The following is a 23,922-nucleotide window of genomic DNA, read 5'->3' on the forward strand; positions in this document are numbered from 1 at the left end:
CTTCTGTGAAGTAATAATGTCCCTGAAGTAGAATACATTTTTAAATAACTCAAATACAAATAAGTATAAATACATTTTTAAATAAATGGAAAAGAAATATACGTAAATATGTGAATATTGTAAATATCTGGTGAATGGTTTAAAATTATCCTTTTGCTGAAGAAAAATATTTTGAGTTTTCCAAGCTTTTGGTGAGTTAGTATGTAAAAGAATAGAAGGTCACCTGCTTATTGCTTAACTTGTTCACCTGTATTCCATTTCCTGGTAAATACGACAGACTCTTATCGTTTTGATGGAAATGACACAAAAAAACTGTTCTTTGCTTTTAGGTTCTCTTGGGAGAGATTTACACGGGCACTAGCGTAGCGAGAGTCATCGTGAAGGAGTTAAAAGCAAGTGCCAGCCCAAAGGAACAAGATACTTTTTTGAAAAATGGAGAACCTTACTAGTAAGTAAACCTTGTCATGTGTTCTGTAAGGCTAGTCTGTGGTCTGTTGAAAGTCAGGTGTTTAAAACTACTGTGGGATTTCTGCCTGCAACATACATGATTAAATAAGTTCCAGGGTCTCATAAGACCCAAAATGTCCAGGCATCATCTGAAAATCACTTAGCATTCCAAGAACCAGGAGAACTGAGCCTAAACCAGAAAAGACAACAGATTCCAACACAGATGACAGAGATGTTAGAATTACCCAACAAGAATTTTAAAGCTCTCGTCATAAAAGTGCTTTGTGAGCAATTGCATCACATTTAAAACAAAAAAATACAGTCTCAGCAGAGAAATAGAAAACATAAAGAAGACCTAAATGGAAACCTCAGGACTGAGAAATACAGGAACTCTTCATTTCAGTTACAGCCTCAGGGACATGGGGAAATATAACAAAAGATCCAGCATTATTCGTGTCATAGATGTCTCAGAAGGAAAGGAGGTGGAGGATGGGGCTGAAAAAAGATTCAAAGCAATAGTGGCTAAAATTTTCTACATTTGGAAAAGAAAAAGCCTACAGATTTAAAAAATTGAGAAAATGCCAAACAGGATCAACCCAAGGAAATCCGTGCCAAGACACATAGTCAAACTTCTGAAAATGAAAGACAAAAAATCCTTAAAGCAAGGAGACAGAAACAGCACTTGACCTATAGGGGGAAGCAATGTGAAGGGCAGCCGATTTCTCATCAGAAACCTGGAAGCCAGAAGGAGTCGGCACATTTTTCACTTTTCTAAGGAAAAGAACTCTGAAATTCTTTCTCCAGAGAAGATATCCTTCAGGAATGAAGGGGGAATATCAAGACATTCTCAGACGAAAGAACACTAAGAGAATTTATTGCCAGCAAATCTACCTTAAAAGAATGACAGTTTTCTAATAAATAGAAATGATAGAAGGAGGCATCTTGGAACATTAGAAAAGAAGAAGGAGCAACAAAAATATGGCTAAACTTTCTTAAAAAAACTGATAAATTGTGTCATCAAAATTAAAAACATTTGCTGTGTGAAAGACCTTGGTAACAGTGAAAAGACAAGCCACAGACTGGGAGAAAATAGCTGGAAACCACATAGCTGACATGGGACTCATCTAGAATGTATAAGAAACTCTCAAAACTCACAGAGAAAAAATAACCTAGTTTGAAAATTGTCAGAAGACATTGAGACATTTCACCAAAGAGGAGATAACATGGGTAGCAAATAAGCACATGAAAAGATGTTCAGTGTCACTAGCCACTAAAGAAATGAATTAAGATCCCTTCATACCTATTAGAAAAGCTGTAATGAAAAAAGTGACAATACCAAATATTGGCAAGAATGTGGAGAAACTAGATCCCTCATACATTGCTGGTGGAAATGTAAAATGATAGAGCCACTGTAGAAAATAGCTTGGCAGTTGCTTAAAAAAACAAAACATACATTTAGTTATATATTAGCATTAGTTATACATTAGCATTCTCCAGAGGGACAGAACCAATAGGATGTGTATGTACGTGTATATCTAGAAAGAGACCTTTTTAAAGGAATTGGCTTATGAAGTTATGGAGGCTGGAAAGTCTAGAGTCTGCAGGGTGAACCAGGAGGCTGGAGACCCAGAGAAGAGTCGATGTTATAGTTCAAGGCTGAAGGCCCTCTGCTGGCAGAATTCCTTCTCCTGTGGGGGAGTTCAGTCTTTGTTCTGTTAGGGTCTTCAGCTGATAGATGAGGCCCACCATTGTTGCAGGATCTACTTTACTCCAAGTCCACCGATCTAAATAATGATCCGCCGGGCACGGTACTTCAGGTCTATAATCCTAGCCTTTTTGGGAAGCTGAAGCTGAAGGATTGCTTGAGCCCGGGAGTTTGAGACCAGCCTGGGCAATGAGGTGAGACCCTGTCTGTACAAAAAAATCAAAAAAATTAGTTGGGCAGGGTGGCACCACGCACCTGTAGTCTCAGCTTCTCAGGAAGCTGAGGCAGGAAGATCACTTGAGCCCAGGTGTTCAAGGCTACAGCGAGCCATGATCACACCACTGTACCCTAACTTGAATGACAGAGTGAGACCCTGTCTCGGTAGGTAGGTAGGTAGGTAGATAGATAGAGACAGACAGACAGTAATTTCATGAAAAAACACCCTTACCGAAACATAATAAGGATAATATTTGACCAAATACCTGGGCACTATGGCCCAGCCAAGGTGACACAAAATTAACCGTCACATCATACGACGCAGCAGTTGCACCCCTTGACATTTATTCCAGAGCAGTGAAAACTTACTTCCGTACAAAAACCCTTGCATGATTGTTCATAGCAGCTTTGTTTGTAACAGCCAACAGTTGGAAAAACTGACATGTCTGTCAGTAGGTGAGTGGTTCAGCAAAGCGGTACATTCCTGGAGTACTGCTCCCACATTAAAAAAAAAAAAAGAACCATTGACACATGGAACACCTTGGATGATCTCAGGGGGATTATGTTGAGTGAAAAAATCAATCTCAGAAGGTCACATACTATACCGATTCCATTTATATAATATTCTTAGAATTAGAACATTCTAGAAATGGAGAACAGGTTAGTGGTTGCCAGGGGTACACATGGGTGGGGTGGGAAGATCTTTGTGGTGATGGGATAGTTCTGAGTCTCCATCGAGGTGATGGTTACACACATCTGTGCACGTGCAGACCCGGCAAGAAGCCCTGCACACACTTTATCACAGTGGCAGCTCCCAGGTTTGGGTGTTGTACTGTACGTCATTGTATCAGATGGAACCAGCAGAGGAAACTGGGTGAAGGGTAAAGCAGACCTCTCTCTGCTGTCTTTGCAACTCCTGTAAATTCATAATTGTATCCAAATAAAAGGCTTTTTGTTTTTGTTTTTACAAAAAACAAAAACCTATTTTGGCATACCTTTTATTTAACTATATTTTCTTTTGGACACAATATTTTCCAAAAGGAGTTTGCATATACTGTGGAAATGTATGGAAAAGAATGTATAAGCTAGATAGCCTGAAGGAGAAACTGAGTTATTTAATATCCGGATTGAAATACATATTGAAGTTGTCTTGTTGTTGTCACTGTTTTGAGGCAGGGTCTTTTTTTGTCCCCCAGGCTGGAGTGCAGTGGTATAGTCATGGCTCACTGCAGCCTCCACCTGCTGGGCTCATGCAGTACTCCCAGCTCAGCCTCCTGAGGAGCTGGGACCACAGTTGCACGTCCCCACACCCAACTAGTTTTTCCATCTTTTGTACAGATCAGCTCTCCTTTTTTTGTCCTGGCTGAAATACTTACTGAATTTGTATATACAGTTGGTCCTCTGTATCCACGGGTTCTGTATTCATGGATTCAACCAATGGTGATTGAAATTATTTTTTAAAAATATTAAAAATATTGAAAATATTTAAAAATAGAAATAATTCAATAGTAAAAAAATATAAACAATACAGTATAACAGTTTTTTACATAGCATTTACATTTTATTAGGTATTACAAGTAATCGAGATGATTTATATGGGCGGATGTGCGAAGGTTATGTGTTGATATGACACCATTTTATGTTAGAGACTTAAGCATCTTTGGTTTGGATTTGGGTATCTTCAGGGATTTATGGAACCAGTCTCCCGGAGGTACTAAGGGATGACTGTATAGTCTGCCCTCTTTTAAATGCTGCTTTAAAATATTATCTCTAAACTTAAATTACTAAAGATAAAAATTCTTGAGGCCAGGCATGGTGGCATGTGCCTGTAATGGCAGCTATTTGGCCAGCTGAGGTGGGAGGATCCCTTGAGCCCAGTAGTTGGAGGCTGCAGTGAGCTATGATTCCACCACTGCACTCCAGCCTGGGTGACAGAACGAGACCCTGTCTCTTGAAAAAAATTTTTTAGGTTTCTTATGTTAAGATTTCTTTTTTAATTTGTGAAAATATTCACTTGATTGGCTTTGAATTACTTACTAGATAACTTAGTATACACCTTTTAAGTATAATCTTCATGACCTTTTCAGCCTGTCATTTATTTAAATATATAAATTATTATGAAAAAATTTGAATTACTGTGTGAATAATTTTGTTATTATGCTTTTGTTTGAATCATGTTATTATCATGCTTCCTGATGAACAGTATTATGGCTTTTATTTTTCCCAGTATTCTTCAGCATCCAAATATTCTTCAGTGTGTTGGACAGTGTGTAGAAGCGATCCCCTACCTCCTGGTGTTTGAGTTCTGCGACTTGGTAAGTTTTTAGAAGGAATTCAAGTTCGAGCATTCCAAGGTTGTACTCAAGCGTTTTTGACAGATGGACATACTGGATGAGGGGTTGCTTTCATGTCTGTCCCCCACTTGAAGAACTTTATGATGTGTTACTTTTTATTACCTTTGGTGATAGTGACACTGTTGACTGACACTTACATAGTGGTTTGTTACACTCCAGTCCCTGTGCTAACCTGTTTAGTTGCCTTACCACACTTAATGATAACAAACTCCAGAGTTAGGTGCCAATATTTGTCCATACTTTACATGTGATGGCCATGTTGTGGATCAAGTGTATAGCAGAGCCAGAGCCAGAGCTTGGATCTAGATGTGCCCCTCCTAAGAGCTTGAACTGGGCTTGAAACATCTTGGAACACTTTAACCGCCTGAGAGAGCCCAATCTCTTTACCTCAAGTACTCCTGATCTGTCAGCATCTGAAAATAGCAAATGTATGTGACATTTATATGTTTAAAGAATTAGATTTATTTTCTTAAAAACCTTATTTCCTAGCATGATAATATTTATTGAGACAGTTGGCAAGATTGTTCTTTGTGCAGTTTTATGAATAATTTCAATAGTAATTTCTGTGTGAAATTTCCTCTGAACATCTTTTCCTGCATGCAGAAGATTTCATCTTTTTGAAAAGCCCATTTTTAGCATGTAATTGTTATCTTCCAAAAACAGTGGTGAGCTGTTAATTGGATGAGTCAGGTTTTAATTGATTTCTTTGCATCATCTCAGTTTTCAGACATTAAAACTTCCGTGGCTATGCATAGAAAAATAGGAGTACCCCAAAACAAATTCCCAGTTAAGTCAAATAACATTTTCATCTGTTTAAATAAAGAACAGTAAGCCTCGTGATTTTTTTGTTTTAATTCCTAAGTGTGATTCGAATATTTCTCTCATTGGCAGAGGTGGTTGATTAATGAACTTGGTAACATTAGCTTTCGTTGGATGATGTAATAGTGACCCTCAAATATCTGTGGCTTATAGCAACTAAGTCGTTCTTGCTCGTCTTAGGTGTTGGCTTTGAGTCAGCTGTGGCTCTCTTCTGGGCTGCGTTCATCTTCACTCCAGGATCACTGTTTTTTCGTGCCTGTAGATGCTGGAAAAAAAAAAAAGAAAAAGTGTTCTGATGTTCTTCCTTAAAGTATTGTTTCTGGGTCCTCTGGGTCAAGTTTGTGAGGTGGTTTAAATCTCTCGTATCTTCTGATTTGGGGGAAGGAGTGTGGAGGGGGTTTGAGTCAGTTTTCTATCGGTTACTGAGAGAGGCTCTGGTTATAGATTTTCCTTATAATTCTGGTTGTTTTTACATTTTGGTGCCCTGTTATGTAGGCATGAACATTTAAGGTTGGTATAATTTCCTATAATTTGAACCTTCTGTCATTATGAAGGGGCTCTCTTTAAGGTTAAAAGCGTTAATAAAGATAAAGTCTGCTTTTATTGATACTGATATAGTTAGACCAACTTTCTTTTGGTTAGAATTTGCCTGTCAAATTATATTTTTGTCAATCCTTTTCTTCTCTGGTTTACACCTCTTGTAAATAGTTTGTTGTTAAAAATTTTTTAAATCTTGCAATCTTGGTCACTTAAAATGGAATATGTAGTTCATTTACATTTCTTGTAATTAGTGCGATATTTGTAATTTATCTACCTATTTGGTATTCTTTTTTGTACCGTTTTACAATTTTTCTTCTTTGCTTTTTTTCTATTCTTCTTTGGAATTCTCAATTTTTTTTTGTTTGTTTCAATTTTCCCCATCTACAAGTTTGGACTTTAGATATTTGTTTCTTAATTTTTTGTGTGGTCACACTAGAAATTACAACATGCACATTTTTTAACCTAACAAAGTCTAAAATTAATATGTTAATCCTGCCCCAAAGGAGCTGGAACCTCCTAGAGCTCTCTCTCCATGTAAGGAAAACTGGAATTAAACCTACTTTTCTGGGCCACCCCATATTCTCTACCATTGTGAAGGGTGCTTATTTATTGGACACTTAACTGGAGTAAGGCAGCTGCACCCTGGAGATGCTGAGACTGTGTGCTCATTGTCCTCCAGGTCCCTCAGTGAGAGGTGACACATGATCAATTATTTAGTAGAGGCCTGAGAGCTAAGAGGAAGGAGTTCGTACTGGGATTTCTCAGGTTTTTATTGCATATTATTATATAATTGGTTTTGATAATCTCAATATGATCAGAGTTATAAAATGTATGATCCTAGGTTATTGTGATATAAAAAGAGCTTCCTTTTAGTCTAGCTCTGTGTGACCCATGGTAGGTGATTTTGGCACTGACACGGAATCAACACAAAAAAGTTAAGACACAGAGACGCACCCTTAGGTGACGAGGCAGGTCTGCTTGTCAGAGGCCCACTATTCTGAGATGTTTCATGTTGCCTTTTTTGGTCCCTAAGCTCCTTATATTAATTATAAATAACAGTTGAAGCATATTCTTTGTGAGTGACCATCACAGAAATAGAGCTGGAGTCAGCGTCTATTTGACAATCGCCCATTTCTCGGCTGATGGAAGTGGCTTGGAAAACTATCTCATATGTTTTAGCATTTTCCAGTTCTTCTTTGCCCGTCTGCATCTGTCCCTGAAAGTTCCAGTAGACAATGTTAGTTTTTTCATACAATGGTCAAAGACCTTGGCCACTCTGCTTCATGTTTTTTTCTGAATGGGTTCAGAAGATGGGCTTTGTTTTAATGCTCTTTTAATTTATTTTTTATAGCAGCTGTCCTTCTTGGGAGTAGTAATTTAACCTGTTTTATAAAGAGACACAAAAACATAGCGAAATAACTCCTTTATGTTACCACAAATGATGCAGTATTGACAAAATTCTAGAGTATTATTTGTATCTTTATCATTGTACAGACACCATTTTTATGAAAATATAAGAAATACATCTGTTCTTTAACTCAGCATCCTTATAATTTTTTTCCCCAGCCATTTCAGAGCTCAGACTTAAATATATGTTATCCAAATACTTAGACTAAGTATTCAAAGCATAGTAACTTACCTAGATTTGATTATACTTTGGGGTGGATATTATACATACAGCCTTCTAGAATGAACAGATGTGACTTCATGAAACACATTTTATGTGACCCTCGTAAGTCACTCGGGGACGTTCACTTATGAACATCCTGAGGAGCTCTGGACCCCACCGAAAACTTCCACTGGCAGTGCAAAGCTACTAGCTGTATTTAATTTAAGCATCCCACCCAATGGTACATTGATCAATACAATTTTTTAAACAATCATTGTTCCTCAAATAATTAAAAATACAATTACCATATGATCCAGCCAGTTCCACTTCTAGGGATGTATACAAAAGAAGTGAAAGCAGGCCCTCAGGCAGATATTTGCACACGTTATTCACAATAATGGATTATTACCGAAACCACTATTCACAGTAGCTGGGAGGTGGAAGTGGCCAAATGTCCGTCGATGGATGAATGGATAAACCAAATCTGCTCTGTGCAATAGAGGATTATTAAAAGGAAGGAAATTCCAACACAGGCTACAGCATGAATGAACCTTGAGGCCATTATGCGAAGTGAAACAAGCCAGTCACAAAAAGACAAGTTCTGTGTAATTCTACTTACAGGAGGTACCTAGAGTAGTCAGATTCTTAGAGACAGAAAGTAGAAAGATGGGTGCCAGGGGCAGGCTGGGGCTGGGAAATGGGGAGTTGTTTAATGGGTGCAAAGCTTCAGTTTTGTGAGTTGAACAAGTTCTGGAGGGGGCTGGCGGTAATGGTTGTGCAGCAAGGAGAATGTTCTTAACTCTGGAATTGTAAACTTAGACATGGTTACAATGCCAAGTGGTATTTTATGCATTTTTTTTTTTTACCCCAGTAGAAAAAAAAAGGATAATTACCTCCCACAATTTAAGGCGCCGTGTCAGGTGTTACCTGTGTTAAGAGGAGGCTAGGATGCCCTTTGAAAATCTTTGGTTATCACTTGGCGTGGCCAGTCTTATGTCAGAGTCAAGGTCATAAACACAGGGCGCCACCAACTTGTCCAGCGGTGAGAGGTCACATTGTTTCCTTGGTCAATTTCATACATATTACTTCTGGGCCCTCGTAAACTTGAAAAGGAACAGATTTTCCAGCAGCAAGGACTAGGGGCCTGACGGGGTTCTTGGCACTGAAGTCCAGTTTCTCTGGGCTCCCACTGTGTGGCAAGAGCGGTCAGGTAGCACCAGCGCAGGGAGCCAGAGAGGGTGTCCACCTGAAGGGACCAAGGGTTGTCCCATGGGACACACCAAAGTCTCACTTTGACACTGAGCCTGGATGACCCAAAACCTGCCCAGGAACAGGCCTTTCTGATCAGAGGGGTATAACTCGAGGCAGGACCTGCCCCCTGGCCACAGTCCAAAGGACACAGAGGGCAGCGGACCAGGCTCTGTAAAAAGCTGCTGTGGCCATGGTGAAGGACCGGCTATCTCTGCCTGTCTTAGCAGGTCAAGAGCGATTGAATGAACAGTGGCCTTTTCAGCCGTCATCCTGCAGTCATCGTGCCCAGTGATAACATCTTCCAAGTAGAAAGGAGAAAATATTTTTGCACTTACTTAATTCCTTGTAAGATGGAATTAACCAGCCTGTTTTTAAAAGGCACTTAATCATGGAATTTTTATGAAGGTAAATGAAAACTCTTCTGAGTGCTTTTGGTAGCTGGCCTACAGCCACAGATCTGCGTTGCTGACGGCGGCAGTGTTTATGAGAGGAGCCAAGAGATGACTGGAGGGTGTTTTATAGAACTTGTTGCCATGGCAGGTACACACCGCTCTCACGTGAATATCAAGGCAATGAGACTTTTGATTAAGGATCACTCACTCAACAAAAATGGATTGAGCGAATTCGAACTGCCAGAAGCTGCCTGGTGCTTTAAGGAACACAGAAGTGAATAAGCCCCTTACTTGCCTGCTCTGATGTTCGTTCTGCCACTCACTGGTTTATCACCTTGGAAAATTCCTTAACCTCTTCTGTAAAATGGCAGTAATACTGTCTCCCCTTAGACCTGCCCTGACCATTAAGTAAGATGATGGATGAGATTACCGAGCACAAGGAAAATGCTCAGTAAGTCGTGGCCATTTTTAGTTATTAAAATTGATTGGTTCTAATTACTAAATAAATAGAAGTACCGGAATCCTAACCAGGATCACTGGGGAAGGCTTTGCAAAGGAAGTGTGGAGATGGACATTGTGCCCTGGTGGCAGGGCCGGCTGGGTCTGTTGGGAAGGCTCAAGAGGAAGCGGTAAGGACAGGGAACAAAGCACGCTGGAGACCAGGCTGCCAGCGAGGGGAGAAAGAGGAGGATGTACACTAACCTTCGCCACGTCCTAATCTTTCTTATTGGTCAGCAATTTCTTCAGCTCCATCACCTGGCTCTGGAGCAGATGATACTGTGTTCTTGAATGTTGTGTACTGAGCTTCTTTACTAAATTCAGCCAGTAAAACACGGAGTCAGTTTCTGAAGGCAGTTTGCAGTGGAGAAGGGGAGGGTGTCCACTGGCTGTTCTTTGACAGCAGCGCGTTGCTCTGTGGGACTTGCACTCTTCCATCTCTCGTGAAGAGCGGTGACTTGGGGGCAGAATCAGAGGAGCTTAGTCTCGTGGGCTCTTAGACCTGGAAGGAACCTTAGCCACTGCTCACAATGGGGAGTACGATGGGGAAGGGCTGAGCTCTCTGGGTCAGGCCTGGTGCTGGGCATTTGATGTGTGTTCCGATCGAGTGAGTTGTCTTGACAGTGCTGTGAGACGCGTAGGAGTAGCTTCAGTCTACAGATGAGGAAACCGAGTCTGAGAGAGGGGAAGGAACTGACTGAAGAATCAGACCCACGCTGCTGTGTCAGGGTTGGTGCTGGACCAGCCTGAGGGCGTAGAGTTACTAGTGCCACGGTGAGTGTGTTTATGGGTGACTTGGTTTTATTCTAATTTTATTGTATTGTTTTAAAATTAGAGATGGGGTCTTAACTCTATTACCCAGGCTGGTCTCAAGCAATCTTCCCACCTCAGCCTCCCAAAGTGCTGAAATGACCCGGCCCTGTGTGCTTTTATACCAGGTGGTTTAATGCGACCACCCGCGGGAGGCCTCCGTTTTAGAATTGGCCTTTGGTGCAGAAATGCCTAATTAATGGGCAGCTCTTCTTTATGAATGTAGTTATTAATAAGCCCCATGCACCAGGGCACCTCAGGTCAGCCATTTCTCCTCAGGCACTGGGCACACCAAGATGGATGACTTGTCATTGCCCCTAAGGAGCTCATGTAGAGAAGAGGGGACATGGAGTCACAGTGGAACAGGCGTGAGGAGGGCCAGGGGCACAGGTGGACGGGGTTCCTGACCAGAGCCAGCAGAGGGGAGGCCTGTGCTGGACGACCACATGGGTTGAGGTGTGGGGGTGACTGGGTCGTTGGTATGTTCCCAGTCCCTGGGTCTGCCCTGTTCCGGTGCCTGGCCCTGTGCTGGGGCCCTGCCAATGGCCTTGGCCCTCCCCATACCTGGCTGCAGCCTGGGCACTACGGCCTTGGCCCTTGCTGACAGTCTGCTCCAGCTGCCTCTAGCCAGGCCCTTCCTGTCTTCCCTGGTGCCTGCTCCCCCTCCCCTGCATTTCGTCCATTGGCACTGCTTCCCCGTGTGTGTGGCCGGCCTGCTCCTAGGCGCTGTCTTCTCCCCGTCACTGCAGTGACAGGTCATCGCTGCTTATAACCAAGGTGTAGCTGGAGCACAAGCAACACGGGGTGGCCGCCGTGATCTCAGCAGAGGTTCTCTGGCGCCCTCCTATGGTGCTGGGGCAGGCTGATGGGGGCCTCACTGTTGTCTGTAAAAGTCTAAAAAGAAAAACACTTTTAATAGAAAAAAAAACTTACAGAAATAAAAATATTTTTGTACAACTGTACAATGTGTTTTTGTTTTAAGCTGTGTTATTACAAAAAGACTCAAAAGTTTTAAAAAATTAAAAAGCAAAAAAGTACAGTAAGCCAAGATTTATTATTGAGAAGGAACAATTTTTTATATAAATTTACTGTGGCCTAAGTGTCTCTTGAGCCCAGGAGGTCAAGGCTGCATACAGAAATGCTTGCCATCATGTTACAGTGGCTTACACTATTCGGTGCAGTAACATGCTCTATAGGTTTGAAGCCTAGGCTTTAGCAAGAAACCACCCTATGTAGCCTCGGGGTACAGTAGGCTGACCATCTAGGTTCCTGTGGCGTTTGCGCTCTGTGACGTTTGCACGATGGTGAAATTGCCTAACAACACATTTCTCAGAAGGCATCCCCAGTGTTAAGTGACACATGGCTGTATTTTAACTGAGTTTTAGAATAATCTAGACTCCGTTCTCAAAGTAACATTTACTTTCAAGGAGAAACAGATTTTACTTAAAGAATATTATTTTTGGAGGGGCATGGTGGCTCATGCCTGTAATCCCAGCACTTTGGGAGGCCGAGGCAGGCGGATCACGAAGTCAGGAGATTGAGACCATCCTGGCTAATACGGTGAAACCCGTCTCTACTGAAAATACAAAAAATTAGCCAGGCGTGGTGGTGGGCGCCTGTAGTCCCAGCTACTCGGGAGGCTGAGGCAGGAGAATGGCCTGAACCCAGGAAGCGGAGCTTGCAGTGAGCCGAGATCGCGCCACTGCACTCCAGCCTGGGCGACAGAGCGAGACTCTGTCTTGGAAAAAAGAAAAAAAAATTATTTTCCCAAATTAAGTGTCTTTGGCTAGCTTTAATATACAGAGTAATGAAGTAATAAATTTGAAAGCCCAGTAAAAATGTGAAATTTCAGATTTACTTCTAAGTTCATTCTTCTTAGATTATTACATGGAAATGATAGGATGGGGTCTGCCTTGGGAAAACAGTTGTCTCGACTTTAACCTGTAGGGCATCATTTAGAATGTCTGCATAAGTGTTTTGTCTTCCCATTCATTAAGCAAATATTAAACACATGCTGTGTGCCCAGCACTGTTCTAGGTTCTAGAGACACAATAGGGAATAGATGGAGTCCTAGCCATGTCTAGCTTGCTTTCTAGTGGTAGAGACAGACAAAGAAAACAGCAGGGAGGAACACAGGTGATCACAGTTGGATTTATGTTTTCAGGGACTGGCTTTGGCTGCTCAGGCGAATGGGTGCAGGGAGGCTGCAGGGGGACTGGCGCAGGCGTGGGTCCTCAAGGTTGGGGAGTGCAGGGACCAGCACCACAGAAGCGGAGGCATGAGAGGTAGTTTGAAAACAGACCCAGAACTTGGTTGGATGTGGCCGCCTAGAGGCGGAACTCACCAATGACATCTTCACTTTTTGTCTGACCCACTGGGAAAAGGGCGATGCCGCTTACTGAGATTGGCGGAGGTCTGTGCCGGAGGACTCTTAGACAGCAGTGAGGGAAGTCGAGTCAGGAGAAGAGGGGCTGGGCCAGAGAGGTGTACGTGAGGCATGGACTTTCAAGCCATGGGGTGGCTGGAACCCCTGGGCAGGGAGCGTCCCCAGGGCTGAGGACCAGGACGGAGCTCTGGGGTCCTTACGGATCAGCGAGAGGAGGCAGAGCCAGTCGGGAGGCCGAAGAAGGAGCGGCCAGTGGGATAGGAAGAAACGCAGGAGGTTGCGGTGCCCGAAGGCTTGTGAAGAAGGACGTGTTTAAGCAAGGAAGGAATGGGCCCGTCTCCATTAACGCTGGTGAGATGAGACCCAGCCAGCTCTGCTTGGGGAGAAGTGGGCAGGTCACTCCTTGATAGGCCTGGCGAGAGCAGCTGCCACTGAATGGTGGATGAAAGTGCTTCTGATAGGGCTGAGGGGTTCCTGAGCAAGGAGCCAGGACCGACCAGGCGTCTGAGGAGTTGAACCACAGAGAGGAGACTGAGAACTGGAGGGCTGGGGAGGGGAGGGCTGAGTTTACCTGGGAGGTGTTTGGGCGCCAGAGCAGAGAGAAGAGACGGACTCTCGAGAAGATTGAGCTTAGAAAGGCACAAGGACGAAGAAATCCATGGCAACCAGAGAGGAGATGATGTATAAGGTTATGGATGCCAGTGGGTGGGGGGACCAGTGGGGCTGAGAAAAAATAGATGCAGGCAAGAGAGCTGCTGGGAGGGAAGAGAGGCCCCGGGCTGCGCGGAGGCGTGGCGGCGTCAGCTGCGCCAGTCTGCAGGTCTTCTGTTTCATTAGCAGAAGCGGGGGTTGTTGCGCTGTCTGTATCATTCTTTCATCCTTTCAATAAAATTATTGAAAATTATGTTTTTTCCCCAGAATCATCCTGTTAAACATATAGATGACTTTAATTTTTCAGTTCTAAAGCTATTTACTTGTTAACTTTTTGCACTGTTTTGAAATTAATTCATTGCTCCCAGTGTCCTGCAGAAAAGCTGTAGAAAGCCCGCCCTGGCCATTCATGTCAGCATTGAGGAGGGGGCTTGCAAGGAACCCATTTACAGGTGTGTGAATGACTCATTCCACGAAGGCATTGCAGGTCACTTGCTCTGTTGCTGGAGTGCTTGGTGTAGCGCTCTGCTGCCATCTAGTGTCATAAGTTTTCTTTCGGGAGTTTTTTGGGGGGGTTTGGGAAGCTGAGAAATTTATAAAACATGGATAAAGGAATGTTTATTTTAATTCAGAATACTTTGCTGTTCTTGGTGAGCTTTTTTTCTTTAAACAATGGACCAAAATAATCACCATTATTATCATCATTATATCACTAAGCACCATTAAAATACAAATGAATCCGATATCTAAATATAGGTTTGTCCGTTTTGGATAGAATGAATCAAGTTTTAATACTTGCTTAATATAAACATATTGACGCTAATTAAAGATTTTATGTTGATTTTTCCTTTTAAACTGTGGTACCAGGAGAGCTCTACTGACATTTCTGGAACATAGAACTAACCCTGGATCTTACACAATCCATCACAAGTCTCATCCATGAGAACTGTGACCAGGGGCCTCCAGTAATCTTTGATGTTATTCCCTATTCCTGGGTTAAGGATATTTTTGCCTGGAATGTACAGATTTTATCTATTCTTAAGTAAAACCCCCTTCTGTTGATTATATTCTGTCTTTGAGTGAAATTTGGGAAGTGAACTATTATGGAGAGAAGACATTTTAAGAACAGCAAGTGGTGGTGGATATACTTCAGGTATCCTTGAGAAGCAGCCACGCCCAGTCTGTGCTTCCCCTGCCTTCATGGCCGGAGTCGCAGTTCACTGCCTGCCAGCAGCTGCTGTTGATTTTGAAGATTGGCCAGATTCGGCCCAGCATAACCATGTTTTCGTGTGAGAGCAGTTTTTTCCTTAGATGGGTGTTGGTGGCCGAGGGGTTAGGCAGAAGAATTTGATTGCCATTTCACTGGTAATGTAGGTAGACTTAGGCTTTGTTCATGTTTACTTTCTGTACGGGCTGCCTTATGAAACTCCTATCCACCTGTAGTCCTGGAGTTTTCTGCTGGAATTTTTCTGGGTGAATTTAATTGTCTTCTCAATCATTTGTTATCCTTCCAACTCCCAAGCTCCACAGAGCCTAACCTGGATGGAGGGTCATATTCATATGTTTTTACAAGGAACAAAAAGAATGTCTCTTTCTCCTCTGGAGTGGCTTCTAATTTCGTTGGGAACAAAGGAGAGGGCACCACGTTTGGAAGGAGTGTGTGAAGGACAGTGATACCAGGTGCACGGCACCGAGGGAAGGCCACTGCTGCCCTAGCAGAGCAGTCACGTGACGCTTGGGAGACCCCCTGCAGACTGATGGGATTGACCTTCAGTTGTTTTATATTCATTCTTACAAAATACATTGATGTTGTCTGCATACTGATTTAATTCACTTGCTAAACAGAACTTTCTTGACTAGCTGGTAAACCGAAAAGTAGAAGCACAGCCCTACGATTTATTAGCTCTGTGGCCTTGGGCAAATTTCTTACCCTCCCTAAGCCTGAGTTCCATATCTGGTAAACATCTCAAATTGTGTTTGCAGTAGCAAGTGCAAAAACTCCTAACACAACGCTTGGCTCAGGGCTCAAAGCACAAATGGTGGCGACTATTAATATCAACATTATCACTCGTGTAAAGATCTTGGAAACTGGGAATGGAAACAAATTTAGATTCTTGGAGTGGACCTAGAAGTTACCTCAGAATGTACTCAGTATTAAATATGGGCAAATGTTTGTAAAGGAATACTGTGTTTTAAGGTTTTATTCTGGGAGGTATTTGATAAATTGGCTATCTTCAGTAACAGTTACAAGATGTGTACTCTTTAGTTGGTCAAGGAAAATGTCCTTCCTCAGGAGTCTTTTCTTTTTTCTTTTTCTTTTCCTGCTCTCTGCCTCCAGGAGTCTTTTCTTGACTCAGATTTAAAGAACACTGAAAGCCATTGGCTTGCTTTCTGAATTTTATTAACTGACTCGAGGAAGCTTTAATTTGGAATGAAATCGTATCAATAAATATTTAATCAGTGGTAAGGAGAATATGGAAGATTTTATTCCCTTAAAAGGGTATTCCCCATAACGGCTATACTGTAAACTCCCCAAAACATAATGTCCTAAATGAAAATCATGAAATCAAGACAGCATAACAGAGGGAAGTCTTGGAGGAGGCCTGGGGAGCCCCGCAGTGTCATGGCCATGTGCTGGGTGTCTGACTGTAAGTTTGTTTATTTTCATGCTCAGGTTGTTCCCCTTTGAAGAGTAGGCTTGTTAACGTGGTGAGTTTTTCTGGAGTGGCTGGAATGTTCTCTCTCTTCACCGTCTCAGGACAGCACAGGGTCCTGGGGAAGGTGGGGGAGACCTGAAGCAATTGTTGCCGTACTGCCTGGACTTCTCCTTTCCCGCCCATTTTTCTTTCCTTCTCTCCCACTCCATTGCTCCTCCAAGCTTTGGCAGTAGCCACAGCGCCTTCTTGATGAAGCGCTCACTGCCCGGGGGCTGCCTGGAATCCATAGAACAAGCAGTGTGAGTGGCACCATTTCTTATACTCTCCGTGTCATCTCTTAGGTAACCTGGGAGTTTCTCTACTTCTGCACAGCATTTAGTTTAAATGTGCATCATTGCAAAACTATCTTTTTTAAAACTGTTTTGTTTTCCATGTGTTTATATGACAAAAATGTTAACCAGTTAGAATGTTCCTAAAAGCATAATAGTGGTCTATACTTTTGCAGTGTTGGGTTGGAACTTCTTTAAATACGAACAAAAGAAGTTTCTAATAATCTTAACAGTTAGTGTTCACTGAGGCACGTATTTAAGTGCTCACTTTGTTCCTGTGCTTCGTTTTGAAACTCAAACGGGCTGACTTTTGCAGGGCGACCTGAAGGCGTATCTGCGCACCGAGCGGGAGCACATGCGGGGGGACTCACAGACCATGCTGCTGCAGAGGATGGCGTGTGAGATTGCCGCCGGGCTGGCCGCCATGCACAAGCTGCACTTCCTGCACAGGTGGGTCCCTGCGCCAGAGGTGCACGCCCCACACGGCGCCGGCGGGACAGTCCAGAGAGGCTGCCGGGTTTGTGAAACTTCAGGAGGACAGGTGGCAGGATGAGCCCAGCTCATGCAGGTAGAAGCGATCTCGTTCTTGCCCATGTCCGGATGAGGGTTGAGTTGGACTTCATTGAAACCAGTACTAGGGAATAAGATGTCTTAATACATTTATTATTTCCAGAATTTCAAAGAATGTGAACGGTTGTACCTGCCTCAGAGTTGGGAGTAAACAGTCCCGATCCACCACGTGACACCTCGCGTGTTTCATCCTTGCCACACCAGCTTTAGGCTTCTGGTGCTACCCGCCCGGTTTTGCAGTGCGTCCCAGTTCACATTCCTGAGAAAGGAAGAGAGAATCTCTGGGCCAGCAGCCTCTGTGTGCACAAGGTCATAGCACTGAAGGGTGGGCTATAGGTGCCCATTCGGAAGCAGAGGTGTCACGGGATCCGATCTGAAGAGGCCCCCCTGGGTGGGGGGTCGGGCTGCTTGTGGACAGCGCAGCAATCTGTGTAGCACATTTCTGTGGCAACCTTTCAGGCCCCACTTGAATGACCATAGTTCTTTGGAGCACGTTGTATTTTATTCAGATCATCGATGGTGATTTTCGTAATTAAAACACCAAAGGACTTGGAGTCCTATCTCAAATGATGAGTCTGTTCTGTAAACCCAAAAGGAGATTTCTGCTTACTCTCCTCTAGGCTTTTGAGCTGTGCTTTATGTTTAAAAGCAACACAATACGTTTAAAATTATTTCTTAGGTCTCCAGGGAAACCAGGCAGTATTTCTTTAATCGACTTTAAGTAAATCGTTTAACTCTTAGTAATCCATTGACCTAAAAAGGAAGGAACACCTGTGTGTCTTGACTTGACGGGAGTGTATGAAGTATTCTATTTTTTATTTATGTATTATTTTTTTGAGATGGAGTCTCTCTCTCTCTCTCTTTTTTTTTTTTTTTTTGGAGACAGAGTCTCGCTCTGTCACCCAGGCTGGAGTGCAGTGGCATGATCTTGGCTCACTGCAAGCTCCACCTCCCGGGTTCACGCCATTCTCCTGCCTCAGCTTTCCGAGTAGCTGGGACTACAGGCGCCCGCCACCTCGCCCGGCTAATTTTTTGTATTTTTAGTAGAGACGGGGTTTCACTGTGTTAGCCAGGATGGTCTCGAACTCTTGACCTCGTGATCCACCCGCCTCGGCCTCCCAAAGTGCTGGGATTACAGACGTGAGCCACCGCGCCCGGCCGGGAGAGAGTCTCTCTCTATCACCCAGGCTGGAGTGCAGTGGTGTGATCTCAGCTCACTATAACCTCCACCCCTGGGATTCAAGTGATTCTCCTGCCTCAGCCTCCCGAGTAGCTGGAACTGTAGGCACCTGCCACCAGGCCTGGCTGTATTTTCAGTAGAGATGGGGTTTCACCATGTTGGCCAGGCTGGTCTCAAACTCCTGACCTCTGGTGGCCCACCTCGGCCCCCCAAAGTGCTGGGATGACAGGTGTGAGCCACCGTGCCTGGCTTGAAGTATTCTATTTTGTAAAAAGCAGATTTCACAGTAATATATTTGTAGTGTGATTCCATTTTTTTTTTTTTAAGTATGAAAACACCTGGTTGTATTTCTAGAGGCGTGTGTGTATCAACAGGCATGGAAAAGTGTACTGTGCCTATCAGACTCTCAACATTACTTCAAGGGGGCAAGGAGGAAAATTATTAACCTTCTTCTTACACATTTATATCTTGTTTGATTTACAATAGTAAACAAATCATTCTGGAAAGTGGTTTTTTTTTTTTTTTAAAGACTCAAAAAGTTACCAGTTTCTTAAGACCCAAAGCAGAATCCCTTACATGAAACTATAAAGATTTCATAATGGAGAAAGCCTGTATTTAGTTTTTGATGTATTTTATAACAGTTTCTTTTTTTTTTTTTTTTTTTTGAGGCGGAGTCTCACTCTGTCGCCCGGACTGGAGTGCAGTGGCCGGATCTCAGCTCACTGCAAGCTCTGCCTCCCGGGTTTACGCCATTCTCCTGCCTCAGCCTCCCGAGTAGCTGGGACTACAGGTGCCCGCCACCTCGCCCGGCTAGTTTTTGTATTTTTAGTAGAGACGGGGTTTCACCGTGTTAGCCAGGATGGTCTTGATCTCCTGACCTCGTGATCCACCCGTCTCGGCCTCCCAAAGTGCTGGGATTACAGGCTTGAGCCACCGCGCCCGGCCAACAGTTTCTTATCTAGCATAATTTATATTGTTAATATGTTACAAAATGCAGATAATTACTGATACTGGCTTAGGAATTCTTAAATTTTAGAGAAGGGGGTTTAATTTTAAAAGAGCATCATATTGGAATCAGCAGTGTAAAATTATCAAAGACAGCTAGAATCTGCGTTTTTTAAATTGGCAAAGATGTCAGAGTAAATAGTATTTTCCTATGAGTTTCAAGTTAAAGTTTTACTTAATTTCAAATCTTGTGGACTTTAGAACAAGTAAAGATGATGAGTAAATCACATAGTTTGGGTTTTATTCAAGTTCTAAAACTCAGGTTAAAGAAAATCCTTGAGGCCGGGTGCGGTGGCTCACTCCTGTAATCCCAGCACTTTGGGAGGCTGAGGTGGGCGGATCACCAGGTTAGGAGATCAAGACCATCCTGACTAACACAGTGAAACCCCATCTCTACTAAAAATACAAAAAATTAGGTGGGCGTGGTGGCGGGCGCCTGTAGTCCCAGCTACTTGGGAGGCTGAGGCAGGAGAATGGCATGAACCTGGGAGGCAGAGCTTGCAGTGAGCTGAGATCGCGCCACTACACTCCAGCCTGGGTGACAGAGCGAGACTCCATCTCAAAAAAAAAGAAAAGAAAATCCTTGAAGCCATTGACAGCTGTTTCATTTTGTTGTAAAAAAAGTAATCATATCTATATTAAATTTCCATTTGGGGCAAAGTTTTGTGTTTTAAGATCTTTTTTGTCAGTAGCATATCATGTAGTATATTTTTAAGTTGGAATTTAGAATATTTATTGGTTGACTTAAATTAGGACTTCCTCTGTTGGTTGAAAACAGAACAACCTACATGTCCAAGTAAAGTTCTTAGCTCCGTTTGGAAACTAATCTAGTAAGGCACCCGTGGTGAAGTTGTATTTCTACCTATTCTTTAAGAAGAGCCTTAACCCGGAGTCTCAGGAGCCTGGCGTCTCTGAAGTCGTGCATGTGACTTTTGGAAGGCCGTGTAAACAGCAGGCGCTGCCAGCTTGCTGCTGTGCCATTCCACTTGCCTTGCTGGCCTGGAGCCCAGGACTTCCTGTCCCCTGCCTGCCAGTCTCCTGAGCAGCCCGTCCGTGAGATGCCACCAGGTCACTGTGATGAGCTGAGCCAGGGGGTTCCCACAGGCGGCCTGTCTCCTCGCAGCAGCTCATGGAGCTGGAGACCTGGAGTGGGTAGCCTCACGGAGTACCTGGGTGACCACTGTGTACAAAAGAGCCTCTGTAGGATTTGCCCAGTTGTAGCATTACAGTTACTTTCTGCTGAGCAACACTGGGGTTAGCATGCAGTGAACTTCCCCTGCCTGCAGAGTTCAGTGACAAGGTGAGAGGCAGAGAAATACATTTAAAATCCAGTGACAAGGTGAGAGACAAAGAAATACATTTAAAATCAAAGCAAAATGCACACCTGTTGCTCACTACCGCCCCAGCAGGAGCGTGGAAACGCGCGTTCTCATTTGGCACGGTGTTTGCCGTGTTCCATGCATTTGCACAACATTCCGTGAGTAGTGATTTGATCGTCAGGGCCACCCCAAGCACCACGAGGCAGGTGCCATTATTAATCCCACTCACAGAGGAGAATACTGAGGCTCGGGGTGCTGAGCAGTTGGTCTGTCTCAGCCACTCCTTTCATCATTTGATGAGCAGTTTGTACCCAGGCGCACACACCGTGTGTGGTCATTTCTGCAGGAGGAGGAAGAGTTACTTTTGTCTGGGAAGAGTCCAGGTCAGTTTTTGGAAGGAAGTGGCGTTTTAGTGATCCTTGAAGAATGGGCATCAGTTGGAGGCTGGAGGACATTCAGAATTGCTGGAGAAGGGAGTAGCAAGATGATGGATGTGGTAGGAGGAAGAGAAGGAAAGGGAGTTTAGGGAAATGTCAGATAGTCCAGTGTAACTAGAACAGAAGACGCAGGAGAGAAGATAGTGGGAGATAAGAATAGAGACGCAGCTTGAAACCACGTTACAGAGGGCCAGAATAAGGCCTTCAGGCTGTGTTCTGTAGGCAGTAGGATAGCATGCCCAGAACTTTGTGTGTGCACGTGCGTGCGTGCGTGTTTAATCACTGTTGCACTACAGCTTAGGCTGGTTTAGAAAGAGAAGACACTACTGAAAAGAGAACCAGACAGGAATTCATATGTGGTGGGTTTCCATGAAGGTTCCTTATTTCCTTTTCTACATGGAAGACTTGCTGAAGGCAGGTATTGAATCTTCCTGACCTTTGTATCTCCCATGATGTATGTCACATAGAAATGAGGAAAGGCTTCACGGGAAAGGAACCAATTTGACTGCAGCTACAACCCAAGCAGAGATGGAAAGACTGTCATCAGCTGAGCAGCTGCACTGGGAAGGTGGTTAAAGAGCTTTCCTTTAAAAAGGCTCGAGGTCCAGAGGGCTTCATGGGTGTCCTCTGTCTGACCTTTAGTGAACAGGTGGCTCCAGTGTGTATAAACTATTGCAGACCACAAAGAAGACGGAAATTTCTGTAATTCATATCATGAATCCAACACAACCTTAATGTAGCAAAAGATGGCGTAAAGAAATTATTGATGATTCTCATGAATGAACATAGACACAAATACTAGCAAACTGCATCCAGCAGTATGTGAACAAAACAATTAAGACTGATTCTAGGACTCTAAGGGTAGATGTATATTATAAAAATATGTCTACATAATTCATTCCATTGACAGAATAAAAGAGGAGAAATACATTATAGCAATAGATTGCAGAAACATCATTTAGTATAATTCAGCAGCTATTCTGTGTTTACATAGACTATGTAAACATATTCTCCTCTGATGGGAAACTTTTCTTCCGATAGGAAAAGAAAGGTACAACTTAAATATCATATGGACTAAGACTCAAAACTTGACCAAAACTCAATAGCAATATCATGCTATTGCTAAATGGCAGAATAATAAAGCCCTTTCAATTTCAAACGAGGCAGAGGTGCCCACTGTTTATTTTACTCTCCAACATTTCATTGGAGGTACTAGCAAATACAAACACAAACTATAAAATTATCAGTTTAAAAATAACAGGCCCAAGAAATAAGGAGGAAAAAAAGAAAAAAAAAAAAAATAGGCCGGGCACAGTGGCTTACACCTGTAATCTCAGCAGTTTGGGAGGCCGAGGTGGGTGGATTGCTTGAGGTCAGGAGTTCGAGACCAGCCTGGCCAACAGGGTGAAACCCCATCTCTACTAAAATACAAAAAATTAGCCAGGCTTGATGGTGCACGCCTGTAATCCCAGCTAGTCGGGAGGATGAGGCAGGAGAATTGCCTGAACCCAGGAGACAGAGGTTGCAGCGAGCTGAGATTGTGCCACTGCACTGCAGCCTGGGTGACAGAGTGAGACTCCGTCTTAATAATAATAATAATAATAATAAGGCTCCGTCTCGATGATGATGATGATAATAATAGTTTCCGTCTCAATAATAATAGTTAAGATTTACCAAATGCTGCCCGCATGCCAGCTACTTTACACCAACTCCTAGGTGGTAGTGCTGGTTTTCCTGTGTTACACGTCGGGAGACACAGGCACAGACAGGTATACTGACTTGTTCAGGGTCATGCAGCAGGAAGCCAGCACAGCTGGGATTCAAAGCTGCACCCTCTGCCTCCGGATTTATACTCTTAACCACCGAACTACACCACACTTCTTTACTGGTGCCATGGTGTTGTATGTTTAGGAAAACCAAGAAAGTATGCTTTTAAAAAATAAGAATTCACAAAAGAACTTGTTGTGGCTTTTTATAAGACAGTATACATAAGTCAGTAGTTTTTGTCTGTACAGGTATAATTATGTACCCAGCAGTGAAGGTGAATAAAAACCATTTTATTCTCAATAATGCCAAAATTATAAGTTATCTGGGTATATGTTATGTGAGAAAGGCACAGGACTGTATGAAGAAAACTATGAAATCTTATTGAAGAATTTAAAATAATGTGTGGACACATGGGAAGATGCACCATGGTTTATGGTGGGAGGCCACACAGAAATGCCGATTCACTCAAAGAATTCCCATTAGAATCTGAACAGGTTTTTATTTATTTTATCTATCTATCTATCTATCTATCTATCTATCTATCTATTTATTTATTTGAGCAGGGTCTCGCTCTGGCACCCAGGCTGGAGTGCAGTGGCACGATCATGGCTCACTTACTTGGCCTTGACTTCCCAGGCTCAACCTATCCTCTCGTCTCAGCCTCCCAGGTAGCTGGGACTGTACATAGGCACCATCGGTGGTGGGCCCCATTCCAGCCAGGTCGTTTTCCCTAGGGTATAATAAAAATTTCACACCTTGTGGAAGAACTCTTTGTACCCAAGTCCTAGCAGGTGCCTGAGATACACACAGCAAGCACTCAGTAAATGTACCATTGCCCAGCTAGCAAAGACTGACCTAATAAGCAGGGCAAACGCTGTCAAAGCTCTAGTATAAAGTTGCCTCCTTGTGCTTTATCAGAATCCTCTTGATTTAATCCTCTCCTGGTACGTCTCCATCCCATCTTAGGGTGTTAAGTGCAG

The 23,922-nt window shown here is 43.3% G+C and overlaps 1 protein-coding gene across 1 annotated transcript in view; it reads left to right on the plus strand.

The window, feature by feature from the left end:
* LMTK2 (lemur tyrosine kinase 2) overlaps positions 1-23,922 on the plus strand; it is a 110,462-nt gene that overhangs the window by 54,072 nt on the left and 32,468 nt on the right. The window contains exons 5-7 of the mRNA XM_023192006.2: positions 330-448; positions 4,596-4,683; positions 16,981-17,114. Coding sequence (XP_023047774.1) covers positions 330-448; positions 4,596-4,683; positions 16,981-17,114 — 341 coding nt within the window. The remainder of the gene's footprint in view (positions 1-329; positions 449-4,595; positions 4,684-16,980; positions 17,115-23,922) is intronic.

Source organism: Piliocolobus tephrosceles, chromosome 8 (genome assembly GCF_002776525.5).
Source record: "Piliocolobus tephrosceles isolate RC106 chromosome 8, ASM277652v3, whole genome shotgun sequence".
Taxonomy (NCBI): Eukaryota; Metazoa; Chordata; class Mammalia; order Primates; family Cercopithecidae; genus Piliocolobus; species Piliocolobus tephrosceles.